At 62.5% G+C, this 18033-nt stretch overlaps 2 protein-coding genes across 8 annotated transcripts; both read left to right on the plus strand.

Moving 5' to 3' along the window:
• The first annotated feature begins 15 nt into the window (after window positions 1–15).
• TEPSIN (TEPSIN adaptor related protein complex 4 accessory protein) lies at window positions 16–3965 on the plus strand. Of its 3 annotated transcripts, none has more exons than XM_033076727.1 (13): window positions 16–95; window positions 313–385; window positions 625–716; window positions 810–903; window positions 1012–1079; window positions 1187–1265; window positions 1375–1446; window positions 1638–1838; window positions 1925–2096; window positions 2320–2448; window positions 2584–2662; window positions 2743–2877; window positions 3147–3965. In XM_033076727.1, exons 1-13 carry the CDS (start codon window positions 54–56, stop codon window positions 3597–3599), a joined length of 1689 nt encoding a protein of 562 aa, XP_032932618.1. In that variant the 5' UTR covers window positions 16–53; the 3' UTR covers window positions 3600–3965. The 3 variants fall into 3 exon arrangements, with proteins under 3 accessions (XP_032932618.1, XP_032932619.1, XP_032932620.1); XM_033076728.1 differs by having other exon boundaries at window positions 2332–2448; XM_033076729.1 differs by having other exon boundaries at window positions 2335–2448.
• A 543-nt stretch (window positions 3966–4508) lies between these two features.
• On the plus strand, window positions 4509–16281 carry CEP131 (centrosomal protein 131). Of its 5 annotated transcripts, none has more exons than XM_033076986.1 (27): window positions 4509–4607; window positions 6033–6225; window positions 6822–6907; window positions 7673–7787; window positions 7886–8004; window positions 8106–8219; window positions 8315–8482; window positions 8656–8773; window positions 9515–9631; window positions 10265–10433; window positions 10564–10664; window positions 10769–10951; window positions 11288–11482; window positions 11590–11727; window positions 12003–12128; window positions 12208–12324; window positions 12731–12760; window positions 13168–13270; window positions 13511–13712; window positions 13925–14032; window positions 14133–14250; window positions 14375–14449; window positions 14533–14675; window positions 14935–15112; window positions 15198–15340; window positions 15906–15966; window positions 16044–16281. In XM_033076986.1, the coding sequence occupies exons 2-27, from the start codon at window positions 6055–6057 to the stop codon at window positions 16110–16112; spliced, it is 3267 nt and encodes a 1088-aa protein (XP_032932877.1). In that variant the 5' UTR covers window positions 4509–4607; window positions 6033–6054; the 3' UTR covers window positions 16113–16281. The 5 variants fall into 5 exon arrangements, with proteins under 5 accessions (XP_032932877.1, XP_032932879.1, XP_032932880.1 ...); XM_033076988.1 differs by having other exon boundaries at window positions 11291–11482; XM_033076987.1 differs by lacking the exon at window positions 4509–4607 and adding an exon at window positions 4641–4722.
• The last annotated feature ends 1752 nt before the right edge of the window (window positions 16282–18033 follow it).

An 18033-nucleotide genomic window follows, 5' to 3' on the forward strand; every position in this document is an offset into this window, starting at 1 on the left:
GGGCGGTTCCCTGACGCCGCCGGGGACCGGGCAGGGTCAGTGCCGGCAGTGTCATGGCGGTGCCGCTGCGGGACCGGCTGAGTTTCCTGAGCCGGGTACAGACGGGGGCTTTTGCGGGGTGCGGGGGGGCTGCCGGGGTGTGACGTCACTGCCCACCCCCGACGTCATCGCTGCACCCCCCCACTCACCGCTACAGCGCCCTCACACAGCCCCGACGGGGCTGGGCCTGCCCCGGGGCCTCGGTCCGGTCCCCTCCACCGGGGTCCGCGGCGGGTCCGTCCCCACTCACGCCGCCCCCTCCTCCTCCTCCAGCTGCCGGTGTTGCTACGAGGCACGGCCGACGACGACAGCCCCTGCCCTGGGTACCTGTTCGAGGAGATCGCCAGTATCCTTCAGAGAGCGGGGTGGGAGGGAGCCAGGGCAGGGTGTTCCCCGGGATAGGAAGGGGATCCCGGGGCAGGGGGAGCTCCCCGGGGCTGCTCCAGGCCGTGGTGGGCGTTGGAGACCTGCGGGGCTGGTTGGGACTGTGGGTCCGGGGTGGGACCCTGTGGAGGGGCTGAATTGCTGGCACTCGGGAGGCTGCTGCTCCCTCCGAGCCCGGCTGGATCCCTAACCCGTCCCTAGAGATCTCCCACGAGTCCCCCGGGAGCAGCCAGTGCCTGCTGGAGCATCTCCTGACACGGCTGCAGAGCAGCTCCTGCCACGTCAAGCTGAAGGTGGGTCCGTGCTGCCAACACTGCGGGGGTGATGGGATGGAACCCCCCGCTCCAGGGAGGGCAGCTGTGACTTGTCCTTGTCCCCCGAGCCAGGTGCTGAAGATCCTGCTGCACACCTGCTCCCAGGGCTCCCCGCAGTTTGTCCTGCAGCTGAAGAGGAACGCCAGCTTCATCCGGGAGGCTGCGGGTAACGGCCTGGAGACCCCAGAAGGGCTCCTGCTGGGGGGACTGTGCCAGGAGCAGGGTCCTGCCCCACCTGGGAGCATCCCCCACCCTCCTCTCCGTGTGTCTGCAGTGTTCTCTGGGCCCCCAGACCCCCTCCACGGCAACAGCTTGAACCAGAAGGTGCGAGCGGCTGCACAGGTGGGTGCTGGAGGGACAGGGCAGCCCCCAGGCCCCTTCTCTGAGGATTCTGGGGTTCCCAGCACTGCCCACACTCCTCTCTGTCCCTCCCTCTCTCAATCCCACAGGACCTGGCCAGCATTCTGTTCTCGGATGCGCCGCTGCCGCAGCCCCTGGCGCTGCCCGCCCGGCCCCCGGCCCCTGCCGGTGAGTGCAGCCCCCTCGGGACAGACCCTCGTCACAGGGGTGGGGAGACAGCAGGGAAGGGGAGCCCTGAGTGCCTGTGCTCCCTCTGACATTCCCTGTGCCTCCCCAGGGATGGGCTCCAGCCCCAGCCCCTGTGGATCCCTGCAGGGATTCGGCTTCAGCAGTGACAAAAGCGGCTCCGGTGAGTCCTGGCCGGGCCCTCACTGGGTCCTACCCTGCTGGGAGCTGGGGCAGGGCCATGGGGGTCACTTTGTGCCTTGTCCTCTGACCTCCCAGAGTTCCCTCACCCTTTTCCCAGGCTGGAACTCAGGGATGGGTTGATCCCTTGGGGCTGGGCTCCCGGGATTCTCCCAACATCCCAGCCTCTTGCAGCATCCACAGGAGAGGCTCTGCTGAGCAGCCTCCAGCGAGCAGCCGAGGCCGTGGCCCAGGCCGTGCTCCCGGCACCGGGGGGACCCCGGCGGCTCCATGGGGACCTCCCTGAGGACACCTACGAGCCTGTCCGAGCTCCATCCCCTGCCAGCAGCCCGGCCGTGCTGCCCCCGACTCCTCCTGCGCCGCGCGGATCCCGAGGTGGGCGCTGCCAGAGCAGCCGGGGGAGTTTGGGGGGTCCATGCTGGGGGTTTGGGGACCCCAGCTCAGCAGCACTGTCCCTGCAGTGAGCCACCAGCCAGGGCTGGCCGGGGGCGGCTGGGAGGAGGCAGACAGCGGGCACAGCTCCCGGGAGTCCTCGCAGGGCAACGAGCGGAGCCGCACCTCGGACTCGGGCAGCAAATCCGGCAGCGACAGCCGCTCCGGGGCCAGCCGGGAGCTGAGCCACGGGCCTGAGAGGTGAGAGGGGCTCCCCTGCCCTGGGATTGTCCCAGGTGCATTCCCGGGAGCTCTTCCCTCGTTTTCCACTCTGTTTATCCCAGCACTGCTGGCTGTGTTCCGCCTGGGGTGTCCATCCTGCCAGCTGTGGGTGGGCAGAGCTGCTCAGGGTGGGGGTCCCTGTCTGTCAGGGGATGTGCAGGGACCCCAGGAGGAGTAAGCAGATGGCTCCTGTCCCCACGAGGTGTGTCCCCAGCAGGGTGGACGCTGACAGCCCGGGTGACTGCCGGAGGGAGCTGAGCCTGGTGTCGGGACTGACGCGCGGGGCCAGGGTCTTCCTCACCAGGGAGGAAGCTCAGCACTTCCTCAAGGAGTAAGTGTCAGAGGCGAATGCTCCTTGGGGCTGGGGGCGCTTCTGGGGCAACCTGAGCCCATCCCTGGCTGCCCAGGCCTGGACTGTGGGGATGGGAAGGCACTGCAGGTGGCTGTGACCCCCACCCCTGTGCAGGTGTGGGCTCCTGAACTGTGAGGTGGTGCTGGAGCTGCTGGGCCGAGCGCTGGAGGATCCCAGTGACAGCGTCCGCATGGTGAGCACAGGGGGCTCCCCTGGGAGGGTGAGGGGTGTTTAGGGGCCTGTCTGGCTCAGCCACGCTCCCCTTTCCCACAGAGGTCCATGTGTGCCATCTCTGCCCTCGGCTGCTCCGACCTGCTGTCCCCTGAGCAGATCTTTGCCGTGACCCGGCAGCGCCTGCAGCACCTCAGCCAAGGCAGCCCTGGGCCTGTGGCCAACCGAGCAACGAAGGTGACTCTGGGGACATCCCTGTGCCCAATCCCCAGGGTGGGGGGCTCCTGGCACAGGTTTGACAGCCCCTGGGGACACACAGCTCTTGGGAATGGCTCTGTCCCAGAGGGTGGCTTTGGCTGCCTTTCCCAGGAGCAGGAACCTGGGCAAGGTGATGCTCCCTGTGAGCCCTGGGAGGGGACACTGGGGACAGTCTCTCTGCCTGGGAAGAGGTGCCAGGGCCAGGTCTCTTTGCTGATGCCACTCTCACTCTGCCCATCCCGTCCCAGATGCTGCGGCAGTTCGAGGCGCTGTGCCGGGGCCAGCCCTCCCCGAGAGCCCCACGCCCTCCCCCAGCCCCCTCAGTGGGCTCAGCCAGGGACCTGCTCATGGACATCCCAGCCCTGGCCAGCGAGAGCTTTCTGACCCCGCTGAGCCCGGCCCCTGTGGCCCCCACGGCCCCCGGAGAGGAGCCGGGGGTGGCATCGGAGCCCCCTGGGCAGCCTGGGGCCGTGGTGCCAGCCTGTCCCTGCGAGCAGGACGGGGGCAGCAGGCTGGCAGGGGACACAGCGGCCCCCAGCCTGTCCCTGTTCGATGGCATGGAGCTGGTGGCCCGTCCTGGCACAGTGCTCCGGCCACACTCGCCGCCGGTGGAGCCACAGACGCCGTCCCAGCCCCAGGATGGGGGGACAGACACGGAGGGCACCCTGCAGCCATCGGCCTTCGCCTTCCTCAACATGTAGCTGCTGTCAGGCCCCGGGGGCTGCGGGGGCTCTGTCCCCCGTCCCCGCGGGGCCTGTGCTGTCCTGGTGCCTCAGCGGGGACACGGTTTGAAATGGCCACAAGGGCCAGGGCTTCCATCAGGTGACAATGACCCTCTCGCTGTCCGTGGTGTCCCAGGGCAGGCAGAGAGGCACGAGCCCTGCTTCTCTGAGCTGGACAGGGGTGTGGGACCTGCTGGGACTGAGCTGGGGGTGCTTTGGGGACCCCAGCACGGCCATGGTGCTCTTGGGTGGTCCCCAGCTGCAGCCTGGGCTCTGTGGGGGTGGGAAAAGGCGCCGTCCCGATGGGGCCGGGTCCCACCAATAAACCTCACTCGGGTCTGGGAACGTGTTACTTCTTCCTGCGCCGCTGGCGGAGCCTGGTCCGTGCTTCCTCCTGGCCCACAGCCCCACATTTTCCCCCATGGGCCCCCAACAGCCCCATAGCTTCCCACTGTTGTCTCCCACTCTACAGCCCCCCTAGTAGCCCCATGGTTCCCTCCTCTTCCTCGCAGCTCACCGCCTGCCCCAAAACCCCCTAATAGCTCCACTATTTTTTATGGCCCCCAATAATCCCATAAGCCCCCCTGCTCCATAGCTCCCCCTCCCCAACCCACCTCCCTCAATAGCCCTGTGACTCCCTCATCTTCCTTACGGCTCCCCCCACTCACCGCTCCCCAGGTGCCCCAGTCCCCAAAATCTCCATTTCCCCCCAAAATCTCCATTTCCCCCCAAACCCCATGGCGCCCCGCCCATGTGGGCAGAGACCCGCCCCTTTCCCCGCCCTCAGAGCCACGCCCATACAATACTCCAATCTCATTGGTTCGCTGCGGCTAGGCCCCGCCCCGGTGCATAGCCACGCCTCCATCCTTACTCCCGCCCCTTTCCTGCGCCTCAGCCAATCGCGTCTCTCCCCAGCCCTCTCCTCCCTTCCCATTGGTCGCTCGCTGCTAGCCCCGCCCAATGGCCGTGGCCGGAGCGCGGCCGTAGGTGAGGGGATGGGGGCGTTTAATGGCGGCTGAGGGGGTCCAGGGGAGCAAAGGGAGTCCCAGGGGCAGCGGGGACGGGGGCAGGGCCTCAATCTCGGCATCTCACCCGCGTGTGGGTGCGTGGGGCCCATTACCGTGGTCCTGAGGGGTTGGGGTCTGGGGGCTTGGGGGGGGCTTGGAGAGTTTGGGGTCTGGGCTGGGGGTCTGCGAGGATTGGGAGCAGGGGGGTCCTGGAAGGGTCTGGGTCATGAGGGGCTCGGGGCCTGGGGGTATGGGCTGGGCTCATGGGGGGCTTGGGGCTGGGTTTTCTGGGGGTCTTGGGGAGGGGTCTGGGTCGTGGGGGGTTGGGGTTGGTGCCGTGTGGCTTTTGGTGGGGGTCTGAGACTTTGGGGGTTGGGAGCCGGGGGTCGGTGTCCTGGGGGGTCCTGGGGGCAGCGAGGAACTGGGAGCCTGGGCTTGGACCTGGAGCTGGGGTCTGGGGTCCTGAGTGGGGGATTTGGGGGGTCTGGGGAGCTTAGAGGAATGGGTGTGGGACCTGGGTGATCCTGAGGGGCTCAGGGGTTTGGGGGCTTCAGGCCAGGTCTTGCCTCTGGGTGGTAAGGGGGCTTGGAGCTGTGGGGGCCTGGGGATTCAGAGCTGGGGAGTCTGAGCTTCAGGGATTTGGGGGGCTGGGGCTCGGGGTGCTGGGCTGGGCTGGGCTCCTGAGCCCGTGTTCCTGCCCTGAGCCCGGCCGTTTCCATGAGAGCCGTTTGTTTCCCCAGGCTGGAGCCCGAGGCATTGCCAAGGGCTGTGGTGGAGCCCTGAGAGGGGAAGCCAGGGCTGCCAGGAGAGAGGGTTTAGGGACAGCGTGGGTAATAAATGTAAAGAAATAGAGTGATCTGGTCTGTTCCTGGATCAGCACTGGGGCTGGCAGAATGCAGAGGGGAAAGATGGGAATGTGCTGCCCCAAGCTGGGAGGGGGCCCAGCTCTTCCTGTGCCCCTGAGAGGGCATGGACACTTTTGAATGAACTCTTGGCGTGGATTGGGAGCTTGGCAGGACAGGATCTCTTGGGAGATACTCAGGTGGTTCTTCAGCATCCCAGCCCAGTGTGGGATGTGGAGTGAGCTGAGCCTCCAGATGGGGCCGTTCTGGGCCCGTGTGATCCTCTGGCAGCCGTGGGATGGGGAGCAGGGATTATCCCTCCTTTAGTCCTCTGCTGCAATCCCGGCCCATAAATGTGACAGCAGCTCACAGACAGCCATAGGGTTGGGTGAAAGCAGTGGGGAGTTCACCTGGAGCCTCTCCAGGGCTGTGTGGTGATTTGGAGGAAGGTGTTTTGTCCTGTTGGGCAGCAGTTCCAGCTCTGTGTGCTGGTGCTCACTGGAGCCCTTGGTTCTGAGGCTGGATGCTCCATGCCTTCCCCTGTGTCTGCACTGTGCTTCCAGGGCTCCTTCCTCCTGCTCCAGCATGAAGAGCACCCGCAGCTGCTGCTCTGTCCAGAGCTCTGACATCGCAGACCTGATCCTGACGGGGCTCCCGGTGCCGGTGTCGCGGCGCCCCGGCAGTGCCTCCCCTGCCAAGCTCATGGCGCGCTCCGTGTCCGTGGCTGCCGATGGCAAAGCCAAGAGGAACGCCCCGGTGAGCCCCTTGTCCTTCCCCCTGCTGTGCCAGGGCAGGGAGGACGTGCCTGGCATTGGATGGCTCCAGGCATACCCATGTCCCTCTCACTGTGGTTCCCCCAGCCTGGCATTGCTGTGGCATCTCAGTGATCACTGCTGGTGGCTCTCTGCTCAGTGCAGAAGTAGGGAGCATCAGGATTCCATCTTTTCCCATCTTGCACTTCACCTCCCTGCACCAGTTTCCACCTGGAAACTCCCGATTTCCTGGTGTCTCCTGCTGGGATGTCAGGCCCGGCCTGCCCCTGTTCCTGAGTGGAGGTTCCACAGAGGGAGTGAGCCCCAGGTGCTTGCTGGGTTCTGTCAGGATCCAGCAGACAGTCTGTGCTCCATGCTGAGTAATCCTTTGGCAGCATTCCCACGCCCTTGTTCCCTGGAGCTTGTGCTGAGGAACGTGTTCCTGCTGGCTCAGCAGCGCCCGGGCGAGGTGTCGGTGCCCGCTGCCTCAAGGAGAGCTTGGCAGCCCTGGCGTGGTGGGGACTCCGTGTCCCACTGGCTCAGAGCGTGGGGGAGCCTGCTGTGCTCCTCCTGAGCTGGATTTATCCCTGCTCTCCACAGGAAGATGCGGGATCCCGGGCCATGAACAACCTGCGCAGGTCCAACAGCACCACGCAGGTGAACCAGCGGGTGAACAGCTCACACAGGTACAGCTCCAGCCACAGGCTGTGTCCCTCTGTCCTGTGGGTGGCACTGGGGGACACCCCACCCGTGTGTCTAACCTCCCTGTGTGGGAACAGGAGCCTTTCCAAAATACCCAGAGCTCCCTCATGCACATCAGGATTTAAAACCTGGCCCTGGAAAACCAAGGTCTGGTGATTTAGGTTTTTTTTTTAATAGGGTTTCAAAATGTTTAGGGTTTCATAGAATGGCCTAACCCTCAAGTCCTGTGCAGGATCACCTTCCATGAGACCAGGCTGCTCCAAGCCCCATCCAGTCTGGCCTGGGAGACTTTTCTGTCAGAGCAGTGCCCAGTTTCTGTGGGCAACCTGTGCCAAGGCCTCACTGCCATCACAGGGAAGAATTTCTATTTGGGGAAAGGGAGTGTATTTCTGTGGCTGTGGCAAAAAAAATCCATTTTATTCCAACAGCCCTCATGGACCCTCCAGGCCATAACTGGGGCGTGTGAGGAGACAAAAGTTCTCTGTTCCCAGTGCCCTCTGAGTTGGGATTTTCCATTCTCCTGTTGGTCTGTGCCCATCCCTATCACCACACACCACCACAGTTTTACCATCTGTGTAAAAACGAGTCATTTGTGGATTTTGTGGCCATGTAACGATTCTCCAGCCCCTTCTCCTCTGTGTCACACTGGAGTATCCAAATGCCCTGCATAGCCAGAGTGTGTCCTGTGGCTGTGAGTTACCCCAGAACCCCTGTTCTCTCCTCTCTGCCTCCCCTGGGTCTGGATAAAGCTCGGAGCACACAGCAGACTTCCTGGCCTTCTTTGAGGGCGATCCAGGAGGAAGAAAGAAACTGGCAACTCTGAGCAAAACCTCCCCGGAAAAGAAAACCACGTGGAATATCTTGGTGAGGGCGGCAGACTCTGGGCTTGGGTGGGCCCTGTGCTCCTACTGGTGTTTGAGGAGGTGGGTTTGGTGCCCTTATCCCTGCTGGTTCTGTGGCAGGATGACCAGCCCCGGGCGTTCCTGGGCCCCTCTGGCTCCCACGGCCTCGAGCTGCCCGCGGGCATGAGGAGGAAGGAAGCCACAGTGCTCCTGGCTGCCAACTTCACTGCCAACAACAGGTAGGACAGAGGGTCCTGAGGGGGAAAGTGGGCAGAACTGCATGGAGAAAACACCCAGAGAGGGGAAGGAGCTGTTTCTGACACTCTGGTCTCCACACAAGGAGCAACAAGGGCGCAATGGGCAACTGCGTCACCACCATGGTGCACAACAACTACTCCACTGCTGAGAAGGGCCCTGCTCCCAAGAGCTCCAACCAGGCTCCAAATTCCCTCAAGTGAGTGTGGGGGGTATTCTGGCCCTGCAGCTGGGCTGGCCCTGGGCTTGTGTGTGGCACAGGACAGGGCTGAGTGGCTTCATCTTCTGTCCCAGCAACGTCGTCAAAGCGACCTCGAACGAGGACGGGGAAGGCAGCAGCAGCTTCGTGAAGTCTCAGAAGAATTTCTCCAGCAACAACATCATGACCCGCAACAACAACAGCAGCAGCAGCAGCAGCAGCACTCCCAGGAGGAGGGAGGTGACTGAGGAGGAGGCTGAGAGGTGAGGAAGGGGCAGGAGGGCAGTGCCAGGAGGTGCGAGGAGCTCCAGGGCAGCTTGTTCTTGTCCTGTGTTGTTCCACACTGGGGAAAGGCCCCTCTTAGTGCACGTGCAGGTCCTGCTCTGTGCTCTGCTGCACCCAGGGCTGTGCTGACCCTCTCTCCCTGTCCCCACAGGTTCATCCAGCAGGTGAACCTGGCTGCTGTCACCATCCAGCGCTGGTACCGGCGCCACTCGCAGCGCCACAGGACGGCGGCTGCGGCTCTGGGGCGCCTGATGGCTGCCAAGAGGGAGGTTGGTCCTGTCCCCTGCTCTGTGGCCCAGGCCACCCAGCACCCATGTCCTGCTGGCCACGCAATTTGGATCCCTTTAGTCCCCAGACCTGGGCTGTGGGAGTTAAGGGGGTTCTGGCTTTGCATCCAGCCAGCCCCCCATGGTCCAGAGAGCTGGGGAGGGTCCTGTTCCCTCAGAGCTGTGCTGGCTGTGTCCAGGGATTAGCCTGGGCTGGGTTCCAGCAGCAGCTGAGGCCCAGAGCCTCAGCACCACACAGCTCCAGTTCCCCCAGCCCCCTGACTGGGAGCAGACACTGGCAGTAGCAGCACAAATCTCCCTGAGCTGCCATTGTCAAGGCCACACTGGTGGCCAGGGAAGGGATGCCCCACCTTGGCTCATCCTAATGAATCCCTAATGAGGTGGCTTGTGAAGAGTGACGAGGTTCCACAGCTATTTGTGTTTCTTTGTGTTCAATTATTTATCCCAGTAATGAAAAGCTCTGTTGCTCTTACGTGTGAGTCTATTTTTAAGCCTTGTCTCCTCGGTGGTTGCAGACCTAGATGATGATATAATAACAATAATAATAATAATAATAGCATTGAGGATCTGAAGCAAATGAGCTGCTCCAAGGTGGAGCTGTGCCGAGGGCTCCTCACCTGCACAGAGGGCAGGATGGAAAGCCTGGATTTGGGGTGATTTGGGGTGACCCAGTGGTGGGTGCTGGAGAACTCTCAGTAACATTTTGACCCTCCTCTCTGGAAGGAAAGGCAGCAGCGGATGGAGGAGGGGAATATCCTGGATTTGCAGGAGAGGAAGGACGAGGAGCGCCGGAAGATCCGAGAGGAGAAGGCGCGCCTGGCCCGGCACGCTGCCATCCAGGTAGGGCCAGGGCCAGGCCTGTGTGACACCATTTGTTGGCATCATCCAGCGAGGCAGCAGAGGCTTCTCTGCATCTCCAGGGCCTTGGCATGGGGCAGGATCAGAGCCAGCCTTGGAAATGGAGTGCTCCCTCCGGAGATGGAGGTGCCACGGAGCGGTTTCCTGCTGTGCTCCTGCCAAGCCTTGGCAGCTCATTCTGAGCTTGTGAACACAGTGCTGGTTTCTGTGCAGTTCTCAGGAAAATGGTGACCATGTTGAGACAGGGAGACTCCAAACTCCAAGGAGTGCATGCCCTGGGAACGGGATCCTCCTCAGGAGCACGGTCCCTCCAGAGAGAGCCGAGCACCACTCCATGTCCCTTGGCAGGAAGCAACACGTCCATTGTCACCCTGCTCTTGCAGCTGGTGGTGCAGATGGGGCTGGCACAGGCTGCAGGAGCTGGCAGTGAAGCTGGGGATGTTTTAAACCCCAAATTTTCTTTGCCCTAATTGGAATTGTGTTCCGTCAGGGAGGGGTTGGGAGAGACACATCAGTGAGCAGCTGGAGGATGCAAAAACGCTGCCACAGCCTTGCAAACACAGCCTTGTGCCTTCCCAAAACTTCAGGACATCCATGGCTCCTCTGTCCCCGCAGGAGCTGCAGCAGAAAAGGGCCCAAAAGGCCTCGGAGACGAAACGCTCGCCAGAAGAGCCGGTGCTGGTGAAGGAGAGCAGGAGGGTGCCCAAGAAGAAGCCAGGTGCCAAACCTGCCTCAGCCAGGAATGTCAGCCCGGCCGACAGCCTCACCAAAGCCAACAACGCCGGTGAGTCCCTCGGTGTGTCCCCAAGGCTTTGGGACTGGGGGGAAGGAGGGGTCCAGGAGCTGTTTGCTCTGAGGAGCTGCTTCCAGGGGCTGGCTGGGGTGAGTGCCTGAGAACAGTCTGGTTCCTGCAGAGGCCAATTCCCCCCTGGCAGCTGGGGAGCCTGAAGGAAGCAGCCTGGGAGCTCTTGGCTCCGTGCCCTCGCAGGACCCTGGGGCAGAGGACAAACTGCAGGTGGGTCTGGCTGTGTCTCCTGGGGGCCCTGCTCTGCAAGGGTGACATCAGAGCCTTTGCTGGCTTCTGAGGAGACCCAAAAACTCTCTCATCTTCTCCCTTAGGATGTGAGCTCCAAGGAGATGGGTAACGAGGAGCTGGAGACAGCAGTGGTTACTGGCAGCAGGGCTCCATCCAAGGTCACACTCAATGAGCTGCTGGACACCCTCAGGCTGCTGGAGGAGGAGCCAGAGCTGCTGCCCCCACCCAAGCTCCTCAAGAAGGACAGATATGCCTGGATGGACAGGGTGAGCTGGGGATGAGGCTGCTGTGTCCATCCTTGGACAGTGATGGCTGCCTGGTGAGAAACAGCCGGGCACTGCCAGGGAAGGTGGTGGAGGAGCTTGGAGTGGGTGATGGAGGAATTTGGAGGAGGAGAGGCAGGAGTCTGGAGGTGGTAGAGGAATTGTTTGTTGCATTGAGGGCTTGACATTTGCAAGGAACAGCAACCCATGCTGTGGCTGGTGGTGGGACAGGGTTTAGCCCAGAGTGTCAGGCTGGTTACTGGGCTGCAGTGATGGAGAAATCCAGCACCTCTCCTCCCGAGCCTTCCCCCGGTACTCATTCACCATGGTGAATTCCAACAGGAGCCCAGCTCCAACTCCCTGACTGCTGATAACTTGGAGAAGTTTGGGAAGCTGAACCACCCTCCAGGGGTCCCTGAGGATGGGGCTCTGCTCTCAGAGGCCAAGCTCCAAAGCATCATCAGTTTCCTGGATGAGATGGAGAAATCAGAGCAGGAGAGGCCCAGGTCTGCTGCCTCAGCCACGCAGCGGGAGGTGAGTCCATCTGTGGTGTGGGAATCCATTCCTGGTGGGAATCATCCCCTTGTCCTCATTCCAGGTGGTTCCACCACCTTTTCACCATGTTTTTTCTGCTGTGGCAGGGCTTCCTTTTGGAAGAAGAGCTGGCTCACGTGGAGCAGGTGTCAGCTGTTGCCACGGAGGTGACAAGCTCCATGATGAGGCTGAAGCTAGAAGTGGAGGAGAAGAAGAGAGCCATCAGCCTGCTGCAGACTGCTCTGGTGTGTCAGCCTCACGTGTGGGTCTTGGGGCTGTGAACATGATCAGGACTATCCCTTGGTTTTACAGAATTGTGGAATTGTTTGGGTTGGAGGGGACCTTAAAGATCATTAGTTGGGACCTGAGCTGAATTCCCTTCTCTGTCCTGGGGGGCTGGGTGTCCCTGCTGACAGGGGTGGGACATGTGAGCACCAGGGCTTTGCTTTAGTCAGTCCCTCATTTTCATGGTCTGATGGTGATTTCCATGTTGTGGCTGTTTGACCCCTGCTCCCCACAGACTCAGCAGCGGGAGCTGACCGACCGACACGTCAAACAGACCGAGAAGGAGCTGGGCCAGCAGCTCAGGCTGCAGAGGGAGCAGTATGAGGCAGCTATCCAGAGGCACCTGGCCTTCATTGACCAGGTAATCCCTCATCCCATCTCCTGAAGGCAGAGGCTGAGCTGGCTGCACCTGCCTGATGCTGGCTCCTCACCCTGCCCAGCTCCTGGATGACAAGAAGGTGCTGAGTGAGAAGTGTGAGGCCGTGGTGGCAGAGCTGAAACAAGTGGACCAGAAGTATGGCCAGAAGATCACCCAGATGCAGGAGCAGCACGAGCTGGTGAGGGGACAGGGAACATGGGGGGACACGTGCTGGTTTTGCTCTAATGGAGCCAAACCCAATGCTATGGAGGAATTTTGCTTCTCCTGCCTGGCAGGAAGGCAGCACCACTGGGCTCATCCCAGCTCTGTCATCCCAGTTCCTGCTTGTCCTTGACCTTGGAGCTGAGCTCATGCCTGGCCAGACTGTGGGGGTCCCTTGGTCTCTGGAGCAGCCTCCAACCACACAGGCTCCTGGCCAGTCCCTCAGCTTGTCCCTGTCCTTGTCCCTTGTGCTGTCTCTCCTCTCCCCCATGGACTCTGCCCAGCTCTGCCCTGCCCTTGGCTCCCACAGACATGGCTGTGTGGATTTGCCTCTCCCCCACCATTCCCCTTCTCTCTCCATCCCCTCCTTTCTTTCTCCCCAGGTCTGGCGCACTTTGGGCCCCTTTTGTGAGGTAAATGTGGTCTTTGCTCTCTTTTGTGCCTTGCCCTCTGCTCTCGTGCCCTGACCTGCTCTGGCCCTGCTCCAGCCCCTGCCAGAGGGTTTTCCATGGCAGGGAGAGGGAAGGCTGGAGAGGAAAGCACCATCACACAGGGACAGATGGGCTGCCCTGCATGCAGGGACCCTCGGCAGCCCCCAGTTCCCCTTCCCTGTCCGTTGGTGCTCTCATGTCTTGGCAGTGAGGGGACAGAGGAGAAGGCACTGGAAGAGTATGTGGCCACTTCCCTGGGCTGGAAGAACACACCTGGCCATGGCTGTGCATGTACCATGTGCAGCTCCACAGCTTCCTTCCCAACAGCCCAACTCCCAGGGCTTTTCTCTCCCAGCTTCTCTGAGGTTTCCCCATTTGCTTCCAAACAGGAGATTAAGAAACTGAAGGAATTCATGAGTGCCACTGAGAAAGTGCGGCGGGAGAAGTGGATTGAGGAGAAAACCAAAAAGATCAAAGAAATCACGGTGAAAGGTACTGGCAGGTTCCCTCAGCAGCTGCTGGAGCCAGGGCAGTGCCAGGGTGCTCCAGGAGAGATTGGGACGAGCTCCTTGGCCTGGGCAGTGTTTGCTCCCTGTTTCTGGTGGAGCAGGTGCCAGAGGACAAGAAAACCCCCCTGTGCTCATGCCCCCTTCTTACCAGCCCCTTTGAACCAGCTGAGGGCACTGGGGTGGGATCCAGGCCGAGCCATTCCTGTCCTTCCTGCTGTCCCAGGGCTGGAGCCGGAGATCCAGAAGCTCCTGGCCAAGCACCGTGAGGACATCCGGCAGCTGAAGCTGCTGCACGAGGCCGAGCTGCTGCAGTCGGACGAGCGGGCGGCGCAGCGCTACGGGCGGCAGGCGCAGGAGCTGCGGGGGCTGCTGGAGAGGGAGAAGGAGGAGCAGAGCCAGCGGGAGCGGGAGCGGGCCCGGCAGAGGTGTGTCACCCTGGGCTCAGTGCCAGCTGGGGGCTCACAGCTCCGGGGTGCTGGTGGGATCCCAATGTTTGCAGCTCCATGGGGAGCAATCCCTTTTCTCTACACCAGCCTCAGGTGGGCGATGCTGCAGAGATGGGAACATCCTCTGGTGTAGTGAAGGGCAGGGTGGAGAAGAGGCTGAGTGCTCAAAGCACTGTGTCTGTGTCCCACAGGTGTGAGCAGCAGCTGGAGCAGGAGGAGCAGGCGCTGGAGCTGCAGCGGCGCCGGCTCTATGCCGAGGTGGCCGAGGAGAAGGAGAGGCTGAGCCAGCAAGCAGCCAGGTGAGCAGGCTGGGGGCAGCCCTGGAGCCGTGGGGCTCCCTGGGCCAGGCTCCTGTGGGAAGAGGGGCTGGTGTGGATGCTGGGAGCTGTGTCTGTGCAGGCAGCGAGCAGAGGCAGAGGAGCTGCGGCGGCAGCTGGAGGCCAACAGCTCAGCCCTCACCCGGGCACTGCGGGACAAGTACACCAAGGAGAAGGAGGAGCAGGAGAGGCAGCACCAGGTCTGGTTTCCCCTCACCTCCAGCATCACCACACCTCAGATCCCACAGGGCAGCCCCAGCAGCTGCTCCCAGCCAGCACAGGAGCGTCCCAGGGCTGAGCTGTTGTTTTCCCTTCCCCTCATAGGCAGAACTGAAGGTGCTGAAGGACCAGCTGGAGCTGGAGAAGCAGGCCTGGGAGGCAAACTATGTGAAGAAGGAGGTAATGGCAAGAGCTGTCCTCCAAAAGTGCCACCCATGGGCTCTGAGAGGAGCTTGAGGCCACGTTTGCTGTGTCCATTCCAGGAAGCCTGGCTGCTGTCTCGGGAGCGGGAGCTGCGGGAGGAGATGAGGAAGGAGAGGGACAAAGAGATCGAGCTGGTGATCCAGCGCCTGGAGGCCGACACGTCCCTGGCCAAGGAGGAGTGTGAGAGGGCAGCAGAGAACAGGTGAGGGGGAAAGGGAGCAGGGAGGCCCCAGGTCCTCCATGGGCTGGTCCCTTTTTCCTGCCCTGGGCACCTCTCCAGTGAGCTCTGGAGCAGTGTTAGTGCAGGCAGGAGCAGCTCACAGGGATAAAGTTTACCTCTCACCTGAGGAGACAGCCCTGGGTCTCTTGTGGGCATCTCTGCCCTTGCTGCCGTGCCCTGGTCCCTCCTGCAGCAGGAATGGGCTGGGATGAGCCAGGCTGCCTGTCCTTGCTGCCCTTAGGATCAAGAGGATCCGGGACAAGTACGAGGTGGAGCTGCAGGAGCTGGAGCGGTCGGAGCGGAAGCTGCAGGAGCGCTGCAATGAGCTCAAGGGGCGGCTGGCCGAGCTGGAGGGGGAGAGCAGCCGCCTGCAGGGCCTGCTCAAGCACAAGGAGCAGGAGGTGGAGGAGATCCGGAAGGTGAGCCAGGAGCAGAGCCAGGGCCCTGCCTGGCCCGTGCCCAGCTGTGCCAGGGGCACAGAGCCTGACTGAGGTGATCTGGCAGGAATTTGCAGACAGGCTGGTGGGGACGGAGGAGGAGAACGCGCGGCTGAAGGCAGAGATGGCGGAGCTGAGGGCCAGGCAGCACCTGGAGCTGGACAGGCTGGTGCAGGAGAAGGACCGGGAGCTGGAGGAGGTGCACAGGAGGTGAGGGAGCCCAGGTGTGGTGCAGGAGCTCAGTGCTGCATCCTCAGGAACAGCTTCCAGCCCTGTCCAGGTAAACCAGAGGAGTCTTACCTGAGCTGGCTGCTGCTCAGCCACCCTGAATCCTCTGTCACTGCTGGCCTGCTCTGTGCCATCCTGTCCCCAGGGCTGCTCCTGTGCCTGCAGGGAGAGCATGAGTGCAGGAGAGGCCAGTGGAGCACAGCTCTGTCTGAGTTCCTCCCTGACCAGGATCAGTGTCACCTCCTGGGGGCTCTCTGTGGCTTACACATGATCCCTCTGACTGCAGCCACATGGTCTCTAGAGGGGCAGGGCCCAGGATCAGGGTACAGCCACAGAGGCTGAGGGCAGCTGGGACATCCCCAAAATGATAATTAAACCTTAAGAAGCTAATGTTCCTTTGTTCCTGTAAAGTCCATCCACACTACACAGCACCCACCAGTGGAATAAAGGTGCTGCCAGTGTGGGATGACACCTGGAGCCCAGCTGGGGGAGAGGGTTGAGCTCCTGTGTTGGGTACTGGGTGCTCAGCCCCCCGTGTCCGTGTCAGGGTGAAGGCGGCCGTGCTGAGGAAGGAGGAGAGCATGAGCAGCCTGCGGAAGCAGTACGAGGTGAGTGAGGGCTCCCCGCCCTGCCCTGGCTGTGGCTGTGCCTGGGCTGGGCACTGAACTCTCTGTCCCCATTGCAGGCAGCTGTGCAGAGAGCCAACCTCCTGGAATCCCTGCTGGAGCAGCAGCGGCAGCTGGCCCTGGAGTGACCGTCCTGCTGGGCAGGGAGTGGGGCTGGGGCTGTGCTCAGGCTCTCCCCTCCCTCCTTACCTTGTTCTCCACAGCCTGGTCCCAAGGCCAGGGCCATGCTGGGACACTTGGTGGCCTTCAGATGTTTGGAGTTTTGTTCTGATAATAAATCTCTGCTGGTTTCTAACAGTTGTTTCTATATTTGTATACATCAGTGTCAGGGCATGAGTGACTCCTTCTCCAAGTGTGTGCCCACTCCCACCTTCCCACCCCCATTCCTGCATCCCAAGACCCTCCCTTTGCTCTGAGGGTGCCCAGCACCCCAATCTCTACCTTGCTTCCTGTTCTAAACAGAAATACCCAGTAGGATGCAGGGCGGCAGAGCCAGGGCAGGATGTTATCTATCTCACAGCCTCTGCTACCTGCAGATTGCTCAGCACCCCCTGACAGGGCCGGGAAATGCCTGGGCTGGGCCGGGGGCATCTGTTTCCTCTGGGCCGGGAGTGTGCGGCCGCTCTGCTCCCTCCCCCGGGCCGGCAGATGTTTTCTCAGCAGAGTCCCTGGCGTTTCCCCATCCGTCCTGCTGGAGCCTCCCCCTGCCCCATGGTAACACTGCCCGAGCCCCCACGGTCACAGGGAGCCGCAGAGGGACCCTTTGTCACCCCAGGGAGCTGCACAAGGGGCTCGGACACTTTCTGACACTGTAGTTTGTCCCAGCGTGGGCTCCTGGCGGCATCTCCCAGGGACAGAGTGATCCCAAGGCAGCCCGTGGATGGCCCAGACCCCTGCCCGTGCTCTGGCACTCATTTGGGTGTTGTGTGACACGAGCCGTTCCTGCAGCCCCGGGGCAGGGACACAGAGGGTGGCTGGGTCCTGCACAGCGGAGCTGTGGCCATACCAGTCCCCGTTCCCCTCTCCCCGCCGTGCCAGGCTGGAGAGCCCATCCCGGTGAGTCGGGCACGGCGCTTGTTCGCCTCTCGCTGCTTTTCCGAGGAGTTTCCGAGCGCTGCTTCCCACCCGCGCCCTGCCCAACCTCCACGGGGGCCACCCCAGCGTCTCCTGCCTCCGGCTCTGGGAAATCTGGCGAGGGAGAAGGGAGCTCAGCCCTCTCGCTGAACCGGGAGTCTTGTGCCTGTGCCCAACCCGGTGGCTCCGGCATCCACCCGCGGTCCCCGGGGCTCCGGCATCTTCCCGGCCCCTCCCCGGCACCGCCCGGGCTAATTTCTAGGCCAGTGCCCGGTTCAGGCACGAATACATCAGCGCCGTTGCATAACGGGGATGCGGATTTTCACCGGCTGGCTGCCCGTGCCTGCGCCCCCCGCCCGCATCCCGGGGGTCCCGAGGGGCAGGAGCGTGTCCGTGTCCCCGTCCTGTCCCTGTCCTGTCCTGACCCTGTCCCTGTCCGTGTCCCTGTCCCTGCCGAGCCGCGGAGGGCTCGCTCAGCCGGGCTGGCGGTGGCCGTGCGGGCGCTGCGGGCTGTGCCAAAGATCCCCGGTGAAGGAGCCCCGGTCCCCGCGGCTGCCCCGGGATTAGGCGGATGAGCGGAGCCCGCTGGCTGCCGGGGGCCGGGAAGCAGCTCAGGAGCACCGGGGGCTTTTGGCAGCCGCCGCGCGGGAATCGCGGCTCAATCTGGTGTCTGCCCGGGAGGGGATTAGCTGCAGCCCCAGACAAATCAGCCGAGAAGCCGGAGCAAGTGGCAGGATCCGAGCAGGGTAATCTCCCTTGGGAAGGATCTGTAATCTCCCCTGCTAATTGGGGCGGCGGCAGCGGCTCTGCCCCGACCGGGAGGTGCCACCCTGTGCCTCTGCCGGGGTTGGACCATCGCTGCCACAGCCCCGACCTCAGGGCAGCACCTGAGGGCCTCCCTGGGTCTCGATTCTCCTTTGGGGTTTTTCCTTTTACAGCCACGTTGGAAATCTGATGGGAAGCAGGACAGGGGGC

Source organism: Catharus ustulatus, chromosome 20 (genome assembly GCF_009819885.2).
Source record: "Catharus ustulatus isolate bCatUst1 chromosome 20, bCatUst1.pri.v2, whole genome shotgun sequence".
Lineage (NCBI taxonomy): Eukaryota > Metazoa > Chordata > Aves > Passeriformes > Turdidae > Catharus > Catharus ustulatus.